Source organism: Rattus norvegicus, chromosome 7 (genome assembly GCF_021556685.1).
Source record: "Rattus norvegicus strain SHRSP/BbbUtx chromosome 7, alternate assembly SHRSP_T2T, whole genome shotgun sequence".
Taxonomy (NCBI): Eukaryota; Metazoa; Chordata; class Mammalia; order Rodentia; family Muridae; genus Rattus; species Rattus norvegicus.
Genome location: NC_141540.1, coordinates 54,902,976 through 54,920,655, shown reverse-complemented (window position 1 = coordinate 54,920,655; position 17,680 = coordinate 54,902,976). Strand labels below are relative to the sequence as shown.

The 17,680-nt window shown below is 37.6% G+C and overlaps 1 protein-coding gene across 8 annotated transcripts in view; it reads left to right on the top strand.

Annotated features, from left to right (window-relative positions):
• Nav3 (neuron navigator 3) overlaps positions 1–17,680 on the top strand; it is a 330,800-nt gene that overhangs the window by 181,557 nt on the left and 131,563 nt on the right. For all 8 annotated transcript variants that reach the window (NM_001439506.1, XM_087557238.1, XM_087557237.1 and 5 more), the window contains 3 exon segments: positions 511–619; positions 1,245–1,628; positions 8,109–8,228. In NM_001439506.1, the coding sequence (NP_001426435.1) occupies positions 511–619; positions 1,245–1,628; positions 8,109–8,228 (613 nt within the window).

Here is a 17,680-nt window from a genome sequence, read left to right as displayed (position 1 = left end):
ATTAAAAATAAAGCTATCCAGTTTTTGAGACTCTCATTCCCTGAGTCTAAAGAAATTCAGAAAAGAATTTATGAGAAAAGCCCTCTCAGCACTTTTTACTGTCGAACGTTTATCACTAAATAAGGAAGGTCATCTCAGCTACTTTGAATGTGCTTGGGAAAGGATAATTGTTGAGGTAAGCAGATCCAAGCTATTTCAAATTTTAAAATCAAGCCGGTCCAGTGGCAACAAGTACTGTACACTCTGTTTCTCAATGTCTCAAATATTATAACGACTCTGGTGATAAATAGACTCACAAGTATTATTGTGTGTGTACTGATTCCGAATTTTTATTTGTGATATTAAATGTGTTGCTATTGTAAAAAGAACAACTTTCAGATGACAGGAGTCACCTGCAATTCCCTTCCACTCTTTTTGCTTTGAAATACAGGGGTTTATATTGTTCATCTGTGTAAACAATTGACTTTGCACAGAGACCGTGCAGTGAACAGTTTCATATCTCACTTCCAGGTGAAGACCCTGAAGCCCGGAGAATGCGCACAGTCAAGAACATAGCAGATCTGAGGCAGAACTTGGAAGAGACGATGTCCAGCCTTCGAGGGACCCAGATAAGTCACAGGTACTCACGGTTCCGCCCATCATTGGAGGGATAAAGAAAACTGACATCTGATCCTCTTATAATGATTGAGAAGAAACTTAGTACTGTTTCTTATTGTCTTTTATTTGTACATGACAATCAGTTATCAATACTCCTTGAGCTCAGGGCTGTCTGGTATTTTGTTTTTCTTTCCATCTTGTCTTCTATAGAACTTTCTTGTTATGCTGAGTTAACTGGTTAACTATGACCTTTTCTAGTGAAATAGTTCCATGTCTTCCACACCATGGAAGGAGCTGGTAGGAATCCATGCAAGCATATCCACTGCTAACTGGCTGCCTTGGTCTGAGGAACTGAATATGGGTGGAATTCAGTGTTTTGCTTTCCTTAGAGTCAAACATTACTCAGGTAATTTATTACATTGGTGGCCTTTCCTTTGAAAGCAACCACTTCCAGAAACTGTGACTTCCCACATTTGGATAGCTGCAGAGTTGCTTGAGAGCATAAAATTAATCTGTGTGCTGTTCACATTCATGAAACTGATGAGCTTCTAGCCATCAGCATGCAACCCTAGTCTTTCCTGTGGTATCACATCTTGGTCTGTCCTTGGGGAACCAGAGTATATTTATGTCTCCATTTTGTTTGACAGCACCCTGGAGACAACCTTTGATACGACTGTGACAACTGAAGTGAATGGAAGGGCCATCCCCAACCTGACAAGCCGACCTACCCCCATGACCTGGAGACTGGGTCAGGCGTGTCCTCGTTTACAGGCTGGAGATGCCCCCTCCATGGGCGCTGGATATTCTCGAAGTGGCACCAGCCGGTTCATCCACACGGACCCCTCCAGGTTTATGTATACAACACCTCTCCGCAGAGCTGCAGTCTCCCGTCTGGGAAACATGTCACAAATAGACATGAGCGAGAAAGCAAGCAGTGACCTGGATGTGTCTTCTGAAGTGGATGTTGGAGGATACATGAGTGATGGTGATATCCTCGGGAAGAGTCTGAGGGCAGATGATATCAACAGTGGGTAAGTCCCTGAGCAGAGCTGCATTGTTGGGGTAGGAGGGACATGTGAGTCTGTTGTACATTCCAAGGTATTCCAGGGTCACTTAAGACCACCGTAAAACAGAGGTATTCACAACTTATAACAGTAGCAAAATTGCAGTTATGAAGAAGCAATGAAAATAATTTTATGGTTGGGAGTTACAGCATTAGGAAGGTTGAAAATTATTGGTCTAAAGAAATACATGTGGCCTGTATTTTTCATGGTAGTCCTCTATGTTCCTAAGTAACAGATTTTATAATTACTAAGAGTGTGGGAAGAAGACAGGAGGAGATTTTCTGAGTTTCTGTTTCTGGTCTGGCTGTCTCTAACAGCTTAATTGGTGGCATGGTTTAATCAGGAACATATAATTTAAATTGCAGAGAAAATCAGAGTTGAAGGATTTTTTAAAGTTTTTAATACACTTTATTCATTTATGTTTTGTGTGTGTGTGTGCGTGCGTGTGTGTGTGTGTGTGTGTGTGTGTGTACAATGGTGAATATGTGGAGTTGAGAAGACAACTTAGCAGCCATCATATATGTCCTTCCACCATGGGGCAGCCATCATATATGTCCTTCCACCATGGGGTACTAGGGCTATAACTCAGATCTTCAGCTTTGGCAATGGATTTATCTCCAAGTCATCTCTTCAGCCCCAGAGTTGAAAGTTTAGATTGATTGATTGATTATCTGTTGGTGGTTTCAGACTTTAGAATATTATAGTCTTTTTTCTTTTTGTTATTAAATTCCATATATATATATACATATATATATATATATATGTATATATATATTCTTAAGGTGTTTACAGTTAATCCTTGGTTGGCAAGATGCCTCAGCAGGCAGAAATCACTTTCTGCCATGCTTTGATGATCTGAGTTCAATGCCTGGTGTCTAGGTAGAGGAAAGAAGAGACTCCTGTAAGTTAACCTGTGATCACCACACATATGCTATGAAATGTGCACACACATACATGCACAGCAACAGAGAGAATGAATAAATATAATAAAAGAAAAATGACTCTTGTAATCACTGTTGTAATCACATGCTATTTTCACCTCTTCCTATTATCTACTAACCTTCCATCAAAGTGATCCCTTTCTTGTTTCAATATTTCTTTCTGCCTCTATCCCCTTTTTCAGTTAGTTTTTTTTGATCTAGCCCAAGATTACCCAGCACTGGCCTTGACCTCATGACAATGCCTCTCCCTTTGCTTCCTGAGCTCTAGGATTGAAGGTATGCACCAAAGACCAAACTTAGGATCCCCCTCAAATCCCTTTTGAAGAGGAAGCAGAGTTTCCTAACCCCAAGCCCAGATTCTAAGTCTCAAAAGCTTGCCTCTCCCAACTCACTTCTATGAGTTGGTCCTCACCTGGTTGTACAGTCTCCCAAAATAGCACCAAGCACAGAGAAGAAGCATTTGGAACCAAGCACGAACCTTGGGATTCAGCCCAGAGTCTAACATACAACATTAGTGTAAAGTGCTTACCCTGGTATTGGCAGAATAATTGAAGAGCAGTTTACATCCAAAAACCAAAGGACCTACACAGTACAATGCATAGGTAATTTCAAATGCTCTATATAGCCCAGAGTTCAGAGTAAGGAGGAAGTGTTAAACCCAGATATGATACTGAGAAGGCTGAATAAAAGAGATTGCCAACAGATTATTTTCATAATCAGAGGGACATTGGATTGTGTGGCATTTGATAGCATTTCCCTTGACTGATAAGCAGAGAAGGAGAACATTTAAATGTGAGAAGTAAGAAATAGAGCTATTGTGGCCTGCCTTAAAGTCACGATGCAAAGAAGTTGAGCTGTATAGTATGTTCAGGGGAAACCACTGCGCAGAGGCTATGAATATAAATAAGATGTGGAAGTGTTGATTATCATGCAGAGACTACTTTAGGGAAATCAGGTGAGTGAAGTGAGAACCCCGGAGTTAGATTTCTGAAACTATTGTATGGCGGTGTCATCGGTAGTGATAAGGACTAGAAAGTGTTGGAAGGCACTGATGAAAATAGAAGACTCTGATGAACTATTCCTAGGGAACATGAAAGGTGAAAAACCAAAGGAAACCTACTTGCCTATGCTATACACACAGGAAACAGAGGAGTATGCCATTAGAGAAAATTGAGTGGAGAGAGCAGACTGTAGAGTTTGAAACACAGGTTAGATATGCACGAGTATACAACGTTTCTAGAAAATGGAAAGTGGTCTTGGGGTAAAAGTAGCATGCATGTATCCCATCTCAATGGAGAATACTAGAAGTTGTGGGCTTGAACAGTAGAGGGAAAAGAATTCAGAGGGAAGAAATGTAGTTAGTTATATTGTGAGTGGGTGTTTATACATATGTATATTTATATGAATGCATAGGAAGGTCCATGTGCGTGTGTCTATTACAAAGTTCCTGTTGAGTTTGCCATATATGATAAAGAGCATTCTGGGCACTGGAAATGCACAGTCATGAACAACAGAGACACAATGCTGACCACATGGAACTCATGTGCTAGTGTTTTGCATTTACATAAGTATCTATTTTTTTTCAATGAGTTAATAGAAAATACACACACATATTTCTGCATATGATGGATAAGCACCCATCCCACAGGGCCAGACTTCTTATTATATTAATTAACACTTACTTGTGCTCAGAGAAATTTAAAACTTTCATGAAAAGCTGCCCTAATGTTTTCTTTCATTCCCTTTACCTATTTATTTTGTGTATGAGCATATGGGCACATCTGCGGGTAAACACATGCCCTGGTTGCACATGTAGAGGTAGGAGGACAACTTAGAGGAGTAAGCATCTGTCCTACCACCAAAGTGAGTCCTGGGAATCCAGCTCAGGCTTGTTCCCAGACTTAGCTGCAGACGCGTTTATCCACCATTTCCTCTTGCTGGCTCTTTCCCTCATGGCTTCACTCTTCACATGGGGAATGTAAACCATAGTCATTTAGAGAATTAGAAGTTTGATAATTCTGCTCTTCCCTAATCAGGTTTCCAGCATGACCCTGACCATTATCATTCATCAGGCAACTAGCAAAGCATATGGGAAAAAATACAATGGGAGAATATTTAGCCAGGCCTGAAAGGTTTGCAATTGACTTCTGCTTACACTCATGGCCACAGCTCCCTGAAAGAGGCAAGAAAGCCTGGCTCTGCTGTGTGCCTTTGGAGGAAAAGGAAACTAATTCGATGAGAGCTGGATGCCCCTCTACTGAGTTGTCTACCCAGGGAAAAGCAATGTTTTTAGATCCTGTGTCCTACTTGACTTGTTACATTTTTCATTCGGAGCCGGATTCAGACTTCTGGTCTCTCTCGTTTCATCTCTGCCAGTCTTTCTCAGGAAGTCTATTATATGTGGATCTGTGATCTAAATGTTTCATGTTTAAGATTTGTACCAAAAATTCACTGGGAGATAGTGAGTATTTTGCTCTTTCCTCTAAAAACTGAGAAGAGCTTGAAACCCCTTTCCCACAGTGGGTTAGAGGAGACTGACTTTAAAGCCTTGCAGTGTTGTTCTCTCAACCCTATGTGAGATGCAGCCGGTCCTAACTAGAGTTGGATTGGAGGACATTGTGTGGAGCACCACTTACCAGAGTATGTAGTATGCCACTATTAATATCTCAATGTAGAATTGAAATGTGGGACAGAAGAGAAGGTCAGAGATATCCCAAGAAGGTTTTAACTTGATATTACTTACTTTAAATGGTATGAAAACTATTGCTACATTTTAGCCAAAAGGAATCACAAATCCCCTTGTTCTTCACAAATTTTCAAGGATGTTTTGCTGATTAATGGAACAAAAGTTTAACAGGCACAATGAAAAGAAAATGTTTAATTTAGCTTTTTTGTAACACCACAAGGAATGTCATGAGGTCATGCAAATGAGAATGACATTGCGTTTTCTTGTGTACTCTGGATAGAAATGATAAACTTACTTAGTTGGCATTCTCAGAACTCAGCTTTTCTTGAAGCATGCAAAGGCTTATCTCAGACTTCTCCTTTTGAAATTACTTCACACCCTTGAGACTCTGAAGCTGTCAGTAATTAGGAATTAGTCAGAGGAAGGGACTCTTGCTCATAATGAGTTGAAAGGGTACATCTATGAAGCCAAAAAGGAGAAATTGAGAAAAAAGTTACATATTTCAGCTGAGTGGAAAGTTATCTTTGGATGCATAGTCATAAATAGTTATATGCGTGTGACTGAAAGTTAAAATTGTAATTGAGTCATTTGACCAAAAATGAAAAAAAATTATGAATTCTGAGGGACAAAAATTGAAAATATGAAATGAAATAAACTTTAGTCTTGCTACATTTCTCCTTCAAATCTCCTAAACCTTAGGGTGATTGACATGGATACAGCCACTGAAAGGCACTAGAACCTGAGTGTGTCATTCTTGTGAACACATGTCCCCAACATCGACTCACCAGTTTCATCTCTAAAATACTAGCCATTTTGTGTCACTATAGAAACATTCATAAAACAAATAGCTGTGAAGTAGACTTCAGTCACACAGTGCTATTCCATGACAGGCAGTGCTCTTCACACACACACACACGCACACACACACACACACACACACACACCCCACATACAAATGTGAATACACTTGTATATTTATATCCACATCATCTACATCATAAACATTGTATACATCACATATCTCATAATGTATCATACACATCATATCATGTATATTATATACATCATATATATAATACCATATACATATCATATAATCATATCATGTACATTATACACATCATATACATCATATATATCACATACCTCATAGTACATCATACACATCATATCATATACATTATACACATCACATACGTCATATATCACATACCTCATATACATCATATAATATACATTATATACATCATATACATCATTTCATATACACATCCTACACACATATCATATACATTACATACATAATATACATCATATATATCACATACCTCATAACACATCATGCACATATCATATACATTATACATGTCATGTACATTATACATATCAGATACCTCACATACATCATAGACATCACGTACCTCATACATACCATATACATCATACCATCATGTACATTATACACATCATATGTATCATATATATCACATACCTCATATACATTATATACATCATCTATATCACATATCTCATACATATCATATACACCATATACATATATAAACATATACATAGATATCATATACATACACATATAAACAAACACATACATAGGCAATACATCATAGACATATTTGTGTGTGTGTTATAATTACCATTGCTATCTCAACATAACCAGAGGTAGGCTTACCATTGCTGTCATTTTAGTTTGCAGCTGACACAGCTCGATCATAGATAATTGAAATGCTTTCAGAGCCCATGCAACTAGTCCATAGCAGCACTACAGATAGAGAACCGATTTTAACAGTGTAGAAAGAAAAGGAGAAAATCTCAGAAACCAATTCCAAGATTTTTAAAGCAACTAAAAGTTAGGGATAGTGAATCATACCTGTAATCTGGCACTCAGGTACCCGAGGCAAGAGTATTGCCGTGAGATAGAGATTACACTGGATTACACTGTAAGTTCTAGTTCAGGAGGAGATGCAGAATGAGACCCTGTCAATCAATCAATCAATCAATCAATCAATCGATTGATCAATCATCAAATAGACAAACAAGCAAACTATACATATTTAACCTATACAATAATGCCAAAACATTATTTCAAAATATCTTTTTGAAAATTTATTATTTTAATTAGTGTACAAAGCACCTAATTTTCTTATGACACTTGTGTGCTTCTATAGTTGTCACTGATTCCCTTCCACTGCCTCCTGCACCTCTTCTCTGACACTGCCTCGGCCATTGCAGCTGTAATTATTATGTTCCACTTTTGTGTCTCATGAATTCTGTGACTCTCTCCACACCATTTCCTTGGTTACTTCTAATGGTTATTTCCTGTGATGCTAGAATTGTATTAAGGCAGGTCTTACCTATTGCTGCAATTTGAACACTTTCTCAACTCTTTACTCTAGCAGTTTCAACATTTACGGCTCTACAATTATGCATTTGGTGTGTGTATATAGTGTGTGTTATTTGTGGTGATTGTGCGTGCAAGCAGGTATGTGCAGGGGTACATGTCTACCGTGGTAGGCACGTGTGTGTCTGTGGTGTCTGTATGTTTGTGTGTGGGGATGCATGTCTAACAACTTTTATCAAAAGCTACTGACTATTATAGTAAGGAATATTGACATTTTAATAAAATTGAAAATAAAATAAAGTTTATTTATATATAGTATACATTATATATGTATATAATGATTTTATATGGTTGGTTTTTGAGTAGTTATTGAAAATTCCCAATTCAGTAGTTTTCTTAAGTCATGTGGATAAGGTCGCTAACTTTCTGCTGATTGATATTATATTGGTAATTCTTTTCAGGTACATGACAGATGGTGGGCTCAACCTATACACTAGAAGTCTTAACCGAGTGCCGGACACAGCAACTTCCAGGGATGTCATCCAGAGAGGCGTTCACGATGTGACAGTGGACGCAGACAGGTAATCCCTCGGCACGGAAGATGCTGATGCGCACAAAGCTGTTTCATAAGTAAGGTCACCACAGACCTCCAGTGTCTACTGCAACTTCTGTTTTGCAACCTTTTTTAAAAAAGGGGGCACTTTCATTTGCTAGACCACATTAGCTATGTAATACTAAAAAAATAAAAATTTCATGATCTATAAGACAAACCGTAAAAGCATACACTCATTTTTCTAATTTAAAAGAAACAAACATAGTTAATGTTTTTTTTTTCTGTCAATCTAGATGCATTTGGATTTAACTGGAGGCAAATTATGCAACTATAAAATGTATTTCAAACCATCAATTACAATAAGTACAATAAGATTGATGTTTCTCGTGAGAGTACTTTGAAGACATGCAGCTCTTGCTTTAGGCTAACATCTTGTTCTCCATTATCTCCAGCTCTTTAAGGGAGTGTGTGTGTGTGTGTGTGTGTGTGTGTGTGTGTGTGTGTGTGTGTGCGTGTGTGTGTGTGTGTGTGCACATGCATGCATGTACATATCAGGCATAGCCATTTTTTACTGGAACTGTTCTGTTTGACTTTTATTCGAATCATCATAAATAATGAGATCGGTATCTAAGTCAACTAATATAAAATATATTTCTCATCTTGATTTATTTAGCCTTTCACCCCAATTTTTATTTCACTGAACAAGAAGACATTGCTCATTTCTATGACTAAGTATTGGTACATAGAATAATTCTTCAATTGATTATTTATGACAAATACCTTAAAATTAATATATCCACATTCTGAAATAAATGTGTGCACAATTTAGTCTATTTTTTGCAGCCATACACAAAGGGTAGCTAGTGAATTCTGATTCTAGTTTTCAGTATCATTCCTGATTCACCCTCCATCAATACCTTAAATCATGTTAAACAGTAGGGCCATCCAACCTCTTTCATCTGCATATACCCATTCGCCCAGTCCGTAGAGTCTCTCTGTGTGCAGGTGTGTCTGCACGTGCTTGTGTGTGCATGTGAATTATGTAGCTATGTGGGAAATTTTTCTCCCTGCCTCCAGTCTGAATTTCTTTTAAAATGTATTTGCTCGCTGACTTTTGTCCTAGCTTCATTCCCTAGCCCTGGGCTCTTTTCTCATCCCTTGAGCAATCGTAACTAATTTCTAACCCTGACATTTGCTGCTTTTGTGTCTCACATGCTCTTTGCTGCACCATTTGCCCTTTTTTACCTGCGGTCTCTGTCCAAGGTCCTGTTCTTGGAGAAGTATCATCACAGTAAATCAAGGTATACTTCCTCCTGAACAATTTCTATCTTTTTTACAATAGGTAACAATCAATGCAGACAATGTCACAATCACCATGTGTTGAGGTGATTTAACAAAATCTGTTTTGGTGAATGAACATAGGTAATCTATTCATTGAGTGTGTGTAATCTATTAGGCTAGAAGATGGGTGCGCTTTGTATGGTAAGCAAATGAGATGAGGCACTTCATGCTAGGGAAGGGGAATGGATTATGGGAGAGTAGACAGAGATTAAGGGGAAAGACATTCAAACTATGGGCTGCATATTAGATATAATTCCCTATGTTATTGTTACTTGGCAGTGGAAATTGCTAATGGTATTAACACTGTGCTGGAGTAACCCAGGAATCAACACAATGGTGTCACTGGGTTGGAAAGATTATAACATAAAAGGAACACTTTACTTTTAAGGCTCATGCTGCATTCTAGCTGATACATTTCAGACCAACAGAGAGATCCAAACAAATATCTAATAATTTTGGTCCTAGCAAACATCGAGTGTCCCCATAATGGTGTAGAACCTAGATCAGAGTACCCCTGGAGAACAGATATGCAAATTTCTAGAACCACTCAAGACAGGTATTTTGTCTGCATGCATGTCTCTGTACCAGGAAGGAGCATCAGATCCCTTTCAACTGGAATTACAGATGACTGTGAGCCCTATATGGCTGCTGGGACTTGAATTCAGGTTCTCTGGAATTAAAAACAGGTCTCTTAATCATTATGCCATCTTTCCAACCCCCAATCATTTATGGTAAATCCTATAGGTTCCCTTTTGAATAACTTATGGTTAAAATATGAGTAGGCAGTAAAGAGCAGCTACATACCTCTTGCCACTAAATTAAAAATGAATGCCCCTCTTGAAATACAGGGTTCCAGCAACTGGCAATGGTATGTTCAAGCCATGATGGTTCCTCTGTGTAAACCCATCCTAGCTCTGTATCCTCTGTCACCAGAATTAAAGAACGTGAGTAGTGAATGAAGAGAGGTGAGAATTTCAAGAACTCTGCTAATAGTATGTACAGAAAGACTTACAAAGAACAGTATATATTAAGCAGGTACTTTAAAAAGGCTTGAGATATTCTGACACATATCCTAGGAGAGATGAAAAGGATTTAGGAGAAGACCAAAGAAGCATAGAAAAGTCTGTTGTATGAGAGGATGGAAGACACCAGGAAAGCATTGCCCTCTGAGTCAGTTGAACAAGGTGTACATGAGCTCACAGAGACTGAAGCACGGATCTACACCAGTTCCTCTACATACATATTGTAGCAGTGGTCCTCAACCTATTGATTTTGACCCCTTTGGAAGTCAAGTGACACTTTCAAGAGATTTCCTTAGACCATGAGAAAACACAGATCTTTACATTACAAATCGTAACAGTGCTGAAGTTAGCGATGAAAATAATTTTATGATTGTTGGTCCTCACTGTATGAGAAACCATATTAAAGAGTCACCACAGGAATAGGAAGGTTGAAAACCTCTGCATTATCACTTTCAGTCTTGCATTTTTATGGGACTCTTCAGTGTGTGAACAAGTAGGTCTCTAATTCTTGTGCCTGCTCTTGGGCTCTTTTCTGTCTGCTGGGTTGCATTGTCCAGCCTCGATATGTTAGTTTTTGCTTCCTCTTATTGTATTTTGTTTTGTCATGTTCTGTTGTTGTTATCTCTTAGAAGCCTGTTATTTTCTAGTGAGAGAGAGGATGTAGATCAAGAGGAGAGGGAGAGGAGTAGAGTGAGGAGAAACTGTATGAGAAAAGAATGTATTTTCAATAATGTGAGAACAAAACAAAAAGAAGCCATTAATAAAAAAGTTAATGTGCAGTGAGAGAGCAAGGTAGGAATGACAAGAAACAAAGAACATAGGCTATCAGGCCTGGTTGTTTGTGTAGTAAATAACACGACTTTTTGCATCTTCTTTCATTTTTAAATGACGAAGTAAAAGCACATACTAATATTGTTGTATTTTACAACAAATCATCTTGAACCAATCAAACTAAGCAATGCACCTGATAATAATGCTTCTGTGCAGAATGTAGCTGGGAGCAGCTACCTGATTAAGTGTGAGTGACTGAAAAACTGTTATCTCAGCGTTCAACTTAAAGTTTAATCCAAACATACAAATCTAAAGTCACTGTGGACACTGGGGCATGTCTCGGAAGAGCTGGCCTTGAGCTTACCTAAGGCTTATTTTAGCAGAAATTAACATGTGTTGAATCATCATGCACATCAGCACTATGCACATTAAAATCACACTAGAATTTCTGTGTAGAAAAGAAAGCAAGCCATGCAATTGAGAAACAAATGGATGCTGTTTGTGATGGTTTGTTTATGCTTGGTCCAGGGAGTGCCATTATTAGGAGGCCTTGCTGGAGTAGGTGTGTCCTTGTGGGAGTAGGCTTAAGACTCTCATTCTAGCTGGAAGTCAGTCTTCAACTAGCACCCTTCAGATGAAGATGTAGAACTCTCAGCTCCTCATGCACCATGCCAGCCTGGATGCTGTCATGCTCCTGCCTTGATGATAATGGACTGAAGCCCTGAACCTGTAAGCCAGCCCCAATTAAATGTTGTCCTTTATAAGACTTGCATTGGTCATGGTATCTGTTCACAGCAGTAAAACCCTAAGTAAGACACTGTTTCAAAGCCACTAAGTCTATGGTATTTTGTTGTAGAAGTCTGGACAGACAAGCAAGGTGTAGCTGTGTGGGAGGAGGGGTAGTTCCAAAGAACTACCTCTGAAATAGAAAAGGTACCGTTAACATTAGTGTAGGTGGATGGTAAAATACCTGGAATTTCTAATTCTATTCCTCTGTAAATCTCAATTGTACTGACATCGAGGTTAGAGTACTGAGAAATTAATCCTTATTTACAATCATGACTGAACATTAATGAACGTGTCAAAGATATAATCTTTTCAGAGAGATGCTGAAAGCTTTGTTAAAATGATATCATCTTCAATGAAATCAAATATATATGACAAAAATTACCCATATTCAATGTACACTTTAGTGACATTTAGTGAATACAGATAAACACTGCTTATTTCCAATTATACAGCATTGTCTTAGCTCAGAAAGGCCCCTAATATCTATTGACAGCAATCTCTACTTGGATAATCAATCTTGTTCAACTACTCTTATGCTTCAGGTCTCTACAAGCTTGCTTTTTCAGTGTACTTTATTTTAAGGGGTTGCTACAGTGAATAGTTTCTTTCACTAATTCTATTTCTTATTTTAAGGATACAAAGTACAAAATCTTAAATATGGGGTTGTTTGCACTTTATTCTTCATGGTACTAAGGTTCTTTACATAACCTATGGCTAGGCTGTTAATGCTTGTGGTAAATTCAAGTCTGGTCATGCTTCCTGATGCCTTACGCAGTAGCTTGTGTAGAAGAGCAGAAACAGCATAGAATTAAATTTACCCAGGACTAACCACTGGCTGATTGAATCTAATAAGAGAATCTCTTGTCTCGAGTTTGTTTGGTTGTCTTTGTTGGTTGGTTGATTTTAGAAATAGGGTCTTGGAACATAATGTAGGCTAACCCTGTACTGTCTCCTCTGTCTTGAGTTATTGAGATTACAGGTATATGTCACCATTTATGACTCAGATATGATTATATAATATTTATATAAAGTATTATAATATTTATATAAGTATATAATATTTATATAAGTGATGAAGGTAGGATATAAACTGAACAGAGATTGAGAAGTACAAAATGATGGTAAGCTATGAGACAAAGGGTTCTAAAATACAGTGGGTACTGAGCTCATGTGTATGTCTGATGAAAGGATGGAAATAAGACAGGTTCCTCAGCCTCTTCATACAGTGAAGTAAGACACCCTAAACATATAGTCACATTGAATCTCTAAGTCTACCATTGATAGTACCATGCAAAGTATTGCCATTACAAGGAGAATCACGGGATGTTATAATAAAGCAGTGTAGGAAATCATGCATGAATGTAGGAAGCCTTTGCTGTTCCCATACCTGCACCAAACAGAAAAAAAAATAAAGTCAACATATTTTTCCTAGAATGGCAAGCAAATATTTTATAGGTCAGACTCATTATGCTTTCCTTTACTCTGTGTGCACTGTAAAGACTCATTCTAGTCTGTGTTCGTTTGCTCTAGCTTAATGTCAGAATCGTATATGCTCATACCTTAAGTATTTCCTTCATTAGCTAGCATTCCATAGTAATTGAAAGTAAATAATATTAATAGCCTGAGGGGAAAATAGGTAAAGTAAATGTCATTACTCCATTTCAAAATCAGATGGCCAACCTTTCTGCTCATAGATCTTAACTGTAAATAGAGGTAGTTAAATGACAGATACTAGGGACATATAAAAACTGCTTTTGATGTCTATCATCCTCTCATTGGTACTCTGCCCATATTTCAGGCTTCTGGCTTCTGGACTGATGCCTCCAGTTATGAGAGCAGGCAGCTCTCATAATGAATAAACATAAAAACTCCTTCTAGAATTGGTTTATACCACACATGTAGTGAGATACTGTCCTCAAAGATCGTTACAGAGGACATAGGAACTGGGATTGTGAAAATCTTAAACACTGTTGATTCAAAGGATATACTGACATACAACTAGCTGAGGTCATAGATATGCCTTAACTGGAATTTCTTTCAGTACCTTTCATGATAAGAATGCAACTACACAAGTGTTATAAAATGCTACATGACCTTTTTGAAAGACCTGTTTGGCAGGCAAAATACACACACACACACACACACACACACACACACACACACACACAGAGATATACATATGAAAAAGTTCACTTAAATGAGTTTGGGTCATGGTGGTACTGTAGGCATAATTGTAATTCTAGCGTTTTGGGATTTGTGGACTTTGGAAGGTGGAGGAGGAGGATTATGAACTATAGACCAAACTCTGTTACATAGACCAATTTAACATATCCTGGACTAAATTGTAAAAACCCTTTCTCAAAAAATAGTCCTAATATTAAGATTGACCAAAATTTAACTTTGTCACTTTATAATTTTTCCCAGTAAAAGTCATATTTATAGTGCTTTAGTTTATATAGGATTTTCCACCAAATGTATAATTATGATTTATTATGCATATATAATATACATATATTATAAATATGATTTGTTATTGAACCTTTGGATAGTAGCAATTAATGATGAGACTAGAAGAAAGGTAAGAGTTAAGGTGGTTATAATAAAAATGACTCAGAAGACCTAGTTTGTACTGCAAATGTGTTTTATTGTTTAAATAGATTATTTTTTCATTGCAATAGGCCCATTATGACTTTTTTGTTACCCTTTAATAACACTAAATATTAGCCATAATAAGAATAAATATTACTAAAGAAGATTTCCTAGAGCAAGTAATTTTCCTGAATTTGTTAATAAACCATGATGACTTATTTTGAACCCAGTTCCTGTGTTTTTGCTGTTATTTAAAAATATAAATTAGTTCAAGATTCTAATTATGTCTTGAAGACAAGTTCTGACTTCTGTGAAAACTTTCCCTGTTATACTAAATATATCTGCTTAGAATTATGAACAGACTTTTTCAGTTCAGCTCAAAAGAATATGTTAGTTCACTAAGTGGACATATTCTGTATCTACCGCATGTTGCCAATAAAATGTAAAAACGCAGAAGACACGTTTCTGATGTTTCTGGAGTGCCTACGGCAGGGATTCTCAACCTGTGGATCACAACCCCTTTAGGAGAAGAAAGACAGCCTTTTCACAGGGGTCGCCTAAGACTATCACCTTACAAGTCATAACAGTAGCAAAATTACAGCATAAAGTAACAATGAAAACAATTGTATGGTTGGGGGCCACCACATGTGAGGATCTGTATTAAGGGGTTGTAGCATTAGGAAGTTTGAGAGCCACTGCCCTAAAGGATGGCTACCCTATTGGTCCTGGGAAAGCAAATTACGGTTTTTTTGTTCTTTGTTATGATGCTGGCGATTTGTTCTGAGACATGGTTTGCCTATATAGCTTAAGCTAGCCTCAAACTTTCTGTCTTTCTGTGCTGAGATTTTGGGTTTGGGCTTCCATGTCTATGCATTTAAGTCTGTCATGATCTTGACCGTAAATACTTGTGGAAATATCTCTGAAGCATTCAGAAAGAAACAGAACAGTGCCAGTGGGGCATGCTTCTTGTGTATGCTGACAAATCCTCATGTAGCATTGAACAATAATGGAAAAGCAACCTGGACTTCTAATACTAGAAATTTTTTTTAACAAAAAGAAATAAAGCTAGAGTGATCATGTTGGGGGATTTAATTGTATAATTTTATTTAATAAGTTCTACGAAGACATGAAATTTTCTTTTTTCAAATACTTGGGGTGAATTCCTTTTTTAATGGGCTAACTAATGGAGTGAGACAGCAACCCAGGATCATTAAATTGAGGACTTCTGGCTGTCACCTGATAAGGTCTGTGCTGTCTTCACTGTGGCTGCAGAGTGGGTGGCCACGATTTATTCATTAGTGTCAATGTCCTCCATTTAAATCTCTGCTTGACTTCATTTTTGTTTGCAACGTTGAAGTTATTTGCAATAAGCTGCCGTTTTTATTTTCGGCGTCCACAAAACTCCCATATGGTTTTTCAGATAAATTGTAAGTGAAAGCGTTTTCATTAAAGATGAGCGCTTATTTTCTGAGAGAAGTTGGTCGTTTTGTTCTTACAAAATTATCATGTGAGTACTGAAGAAACTTTCCATGTATAAAAGTTCAAAAGGAAATATAAAAATAACTCATTGTCTCCCATCCTAAGGACTACCAAGGTTATTGCTCTAACATGCTTCCCTTGGTCTTTCCCAACCTTGTATCTAGTTCTGTAGTTTAATATACATACATACATACATATTTATGTATGTATGCATGTATGTACATATGTATGTACATACTTATGTATGTATGCATATACATACATACATACATACATACATACATACATACATACATACAGGTTAATTCTCTTTTTCTTATATTAATGAAATGCCTATGTACCTTTTTAAATAAAAAAATTATGTTATCTCCAAGTTTTGCTACATGCTTACTTGGCATCTTGCTTACATGGCTTCGGTCCTGGTGAGGACCCTCCTGACTGTGTCACATCAGCAGGTTGCAGGAGTGAAGACACTTTCTGAGTACCAATCATGCCTTCACATAGGAAGCCAGAGAGTGGATGAGGCTATGCCGGGGACTTTACAGCAATCTCAGAGCACTACAACCAAGTCTGGCAGGGATGGCGCCCTTGAGAGCTCATCATGGGGGTACTTAAAATTTACCTGAGTAGTCAGATTCCTGCTTCTCTCTATTTGGATCCTATAATCCAGGCTACAAATGTAGTCTACAAGTCTAGTCAAGGCTGTCATTTACACTGTACATACTGCAAAATATGTGCTTAATTAGACAGACATTTGTGGGGTTTGTTTGTTTAGTTTTGTTTGGGGTTACTTTGGAAAGAGGGTCTTGTTAGGTACTCCAGTCAACCTTCGTATGTTTAGCTCAGGTTAACCTTGAATTTATAGCAACATTTGTGCACCATTTCTTGATTCTTGGTATTATAAACTGCCTACAAGCATAGGTTCAAATTATTAAATCTCTAGCATTTGTGCACATTTAAGAAAAGTGCAGCCTTGGTGGTAGGATTTGCTATAAATTAGTTTATTACAAAGGAGTTTAGCGTACAGATTCCTAGGTTGGTTATAGCTAGGATACTCACTGTTTTTTTGACCCAGGCATGTTATTTAGCATTCTTGGCCTGCTGTTTATCTGGTCAAATGAGTGACTTATAAAAATTATAGGTTTCTTTAAAATCATATTACATTTTGCTTAAATAAAAACAGTACTGGTTGCTTGCAAACTGGGAAGTCTGCAATTAACTTTGGAGTTATGTGTGTCTGTATCTGTTGATATCCCACCTCTCGGTACCTCATGCCTTGGCTGTAGTATGTCCAGAGTGTAGACTTGATGTTCCTTTGTTACGGCAATTCACTCTCGGTCCTCTGAGATTTAAATCCAATGAAGCAGAAGCAAACTTTTGCAAGGTCCTTAAGGCAAATCCAGATGGAGACGACCAGGCTATCTGCACTTTCCCTGCCAATTGCTGAGGCCAAATAAGCAAATGAACTCCAAGGATTTATTGACATGCT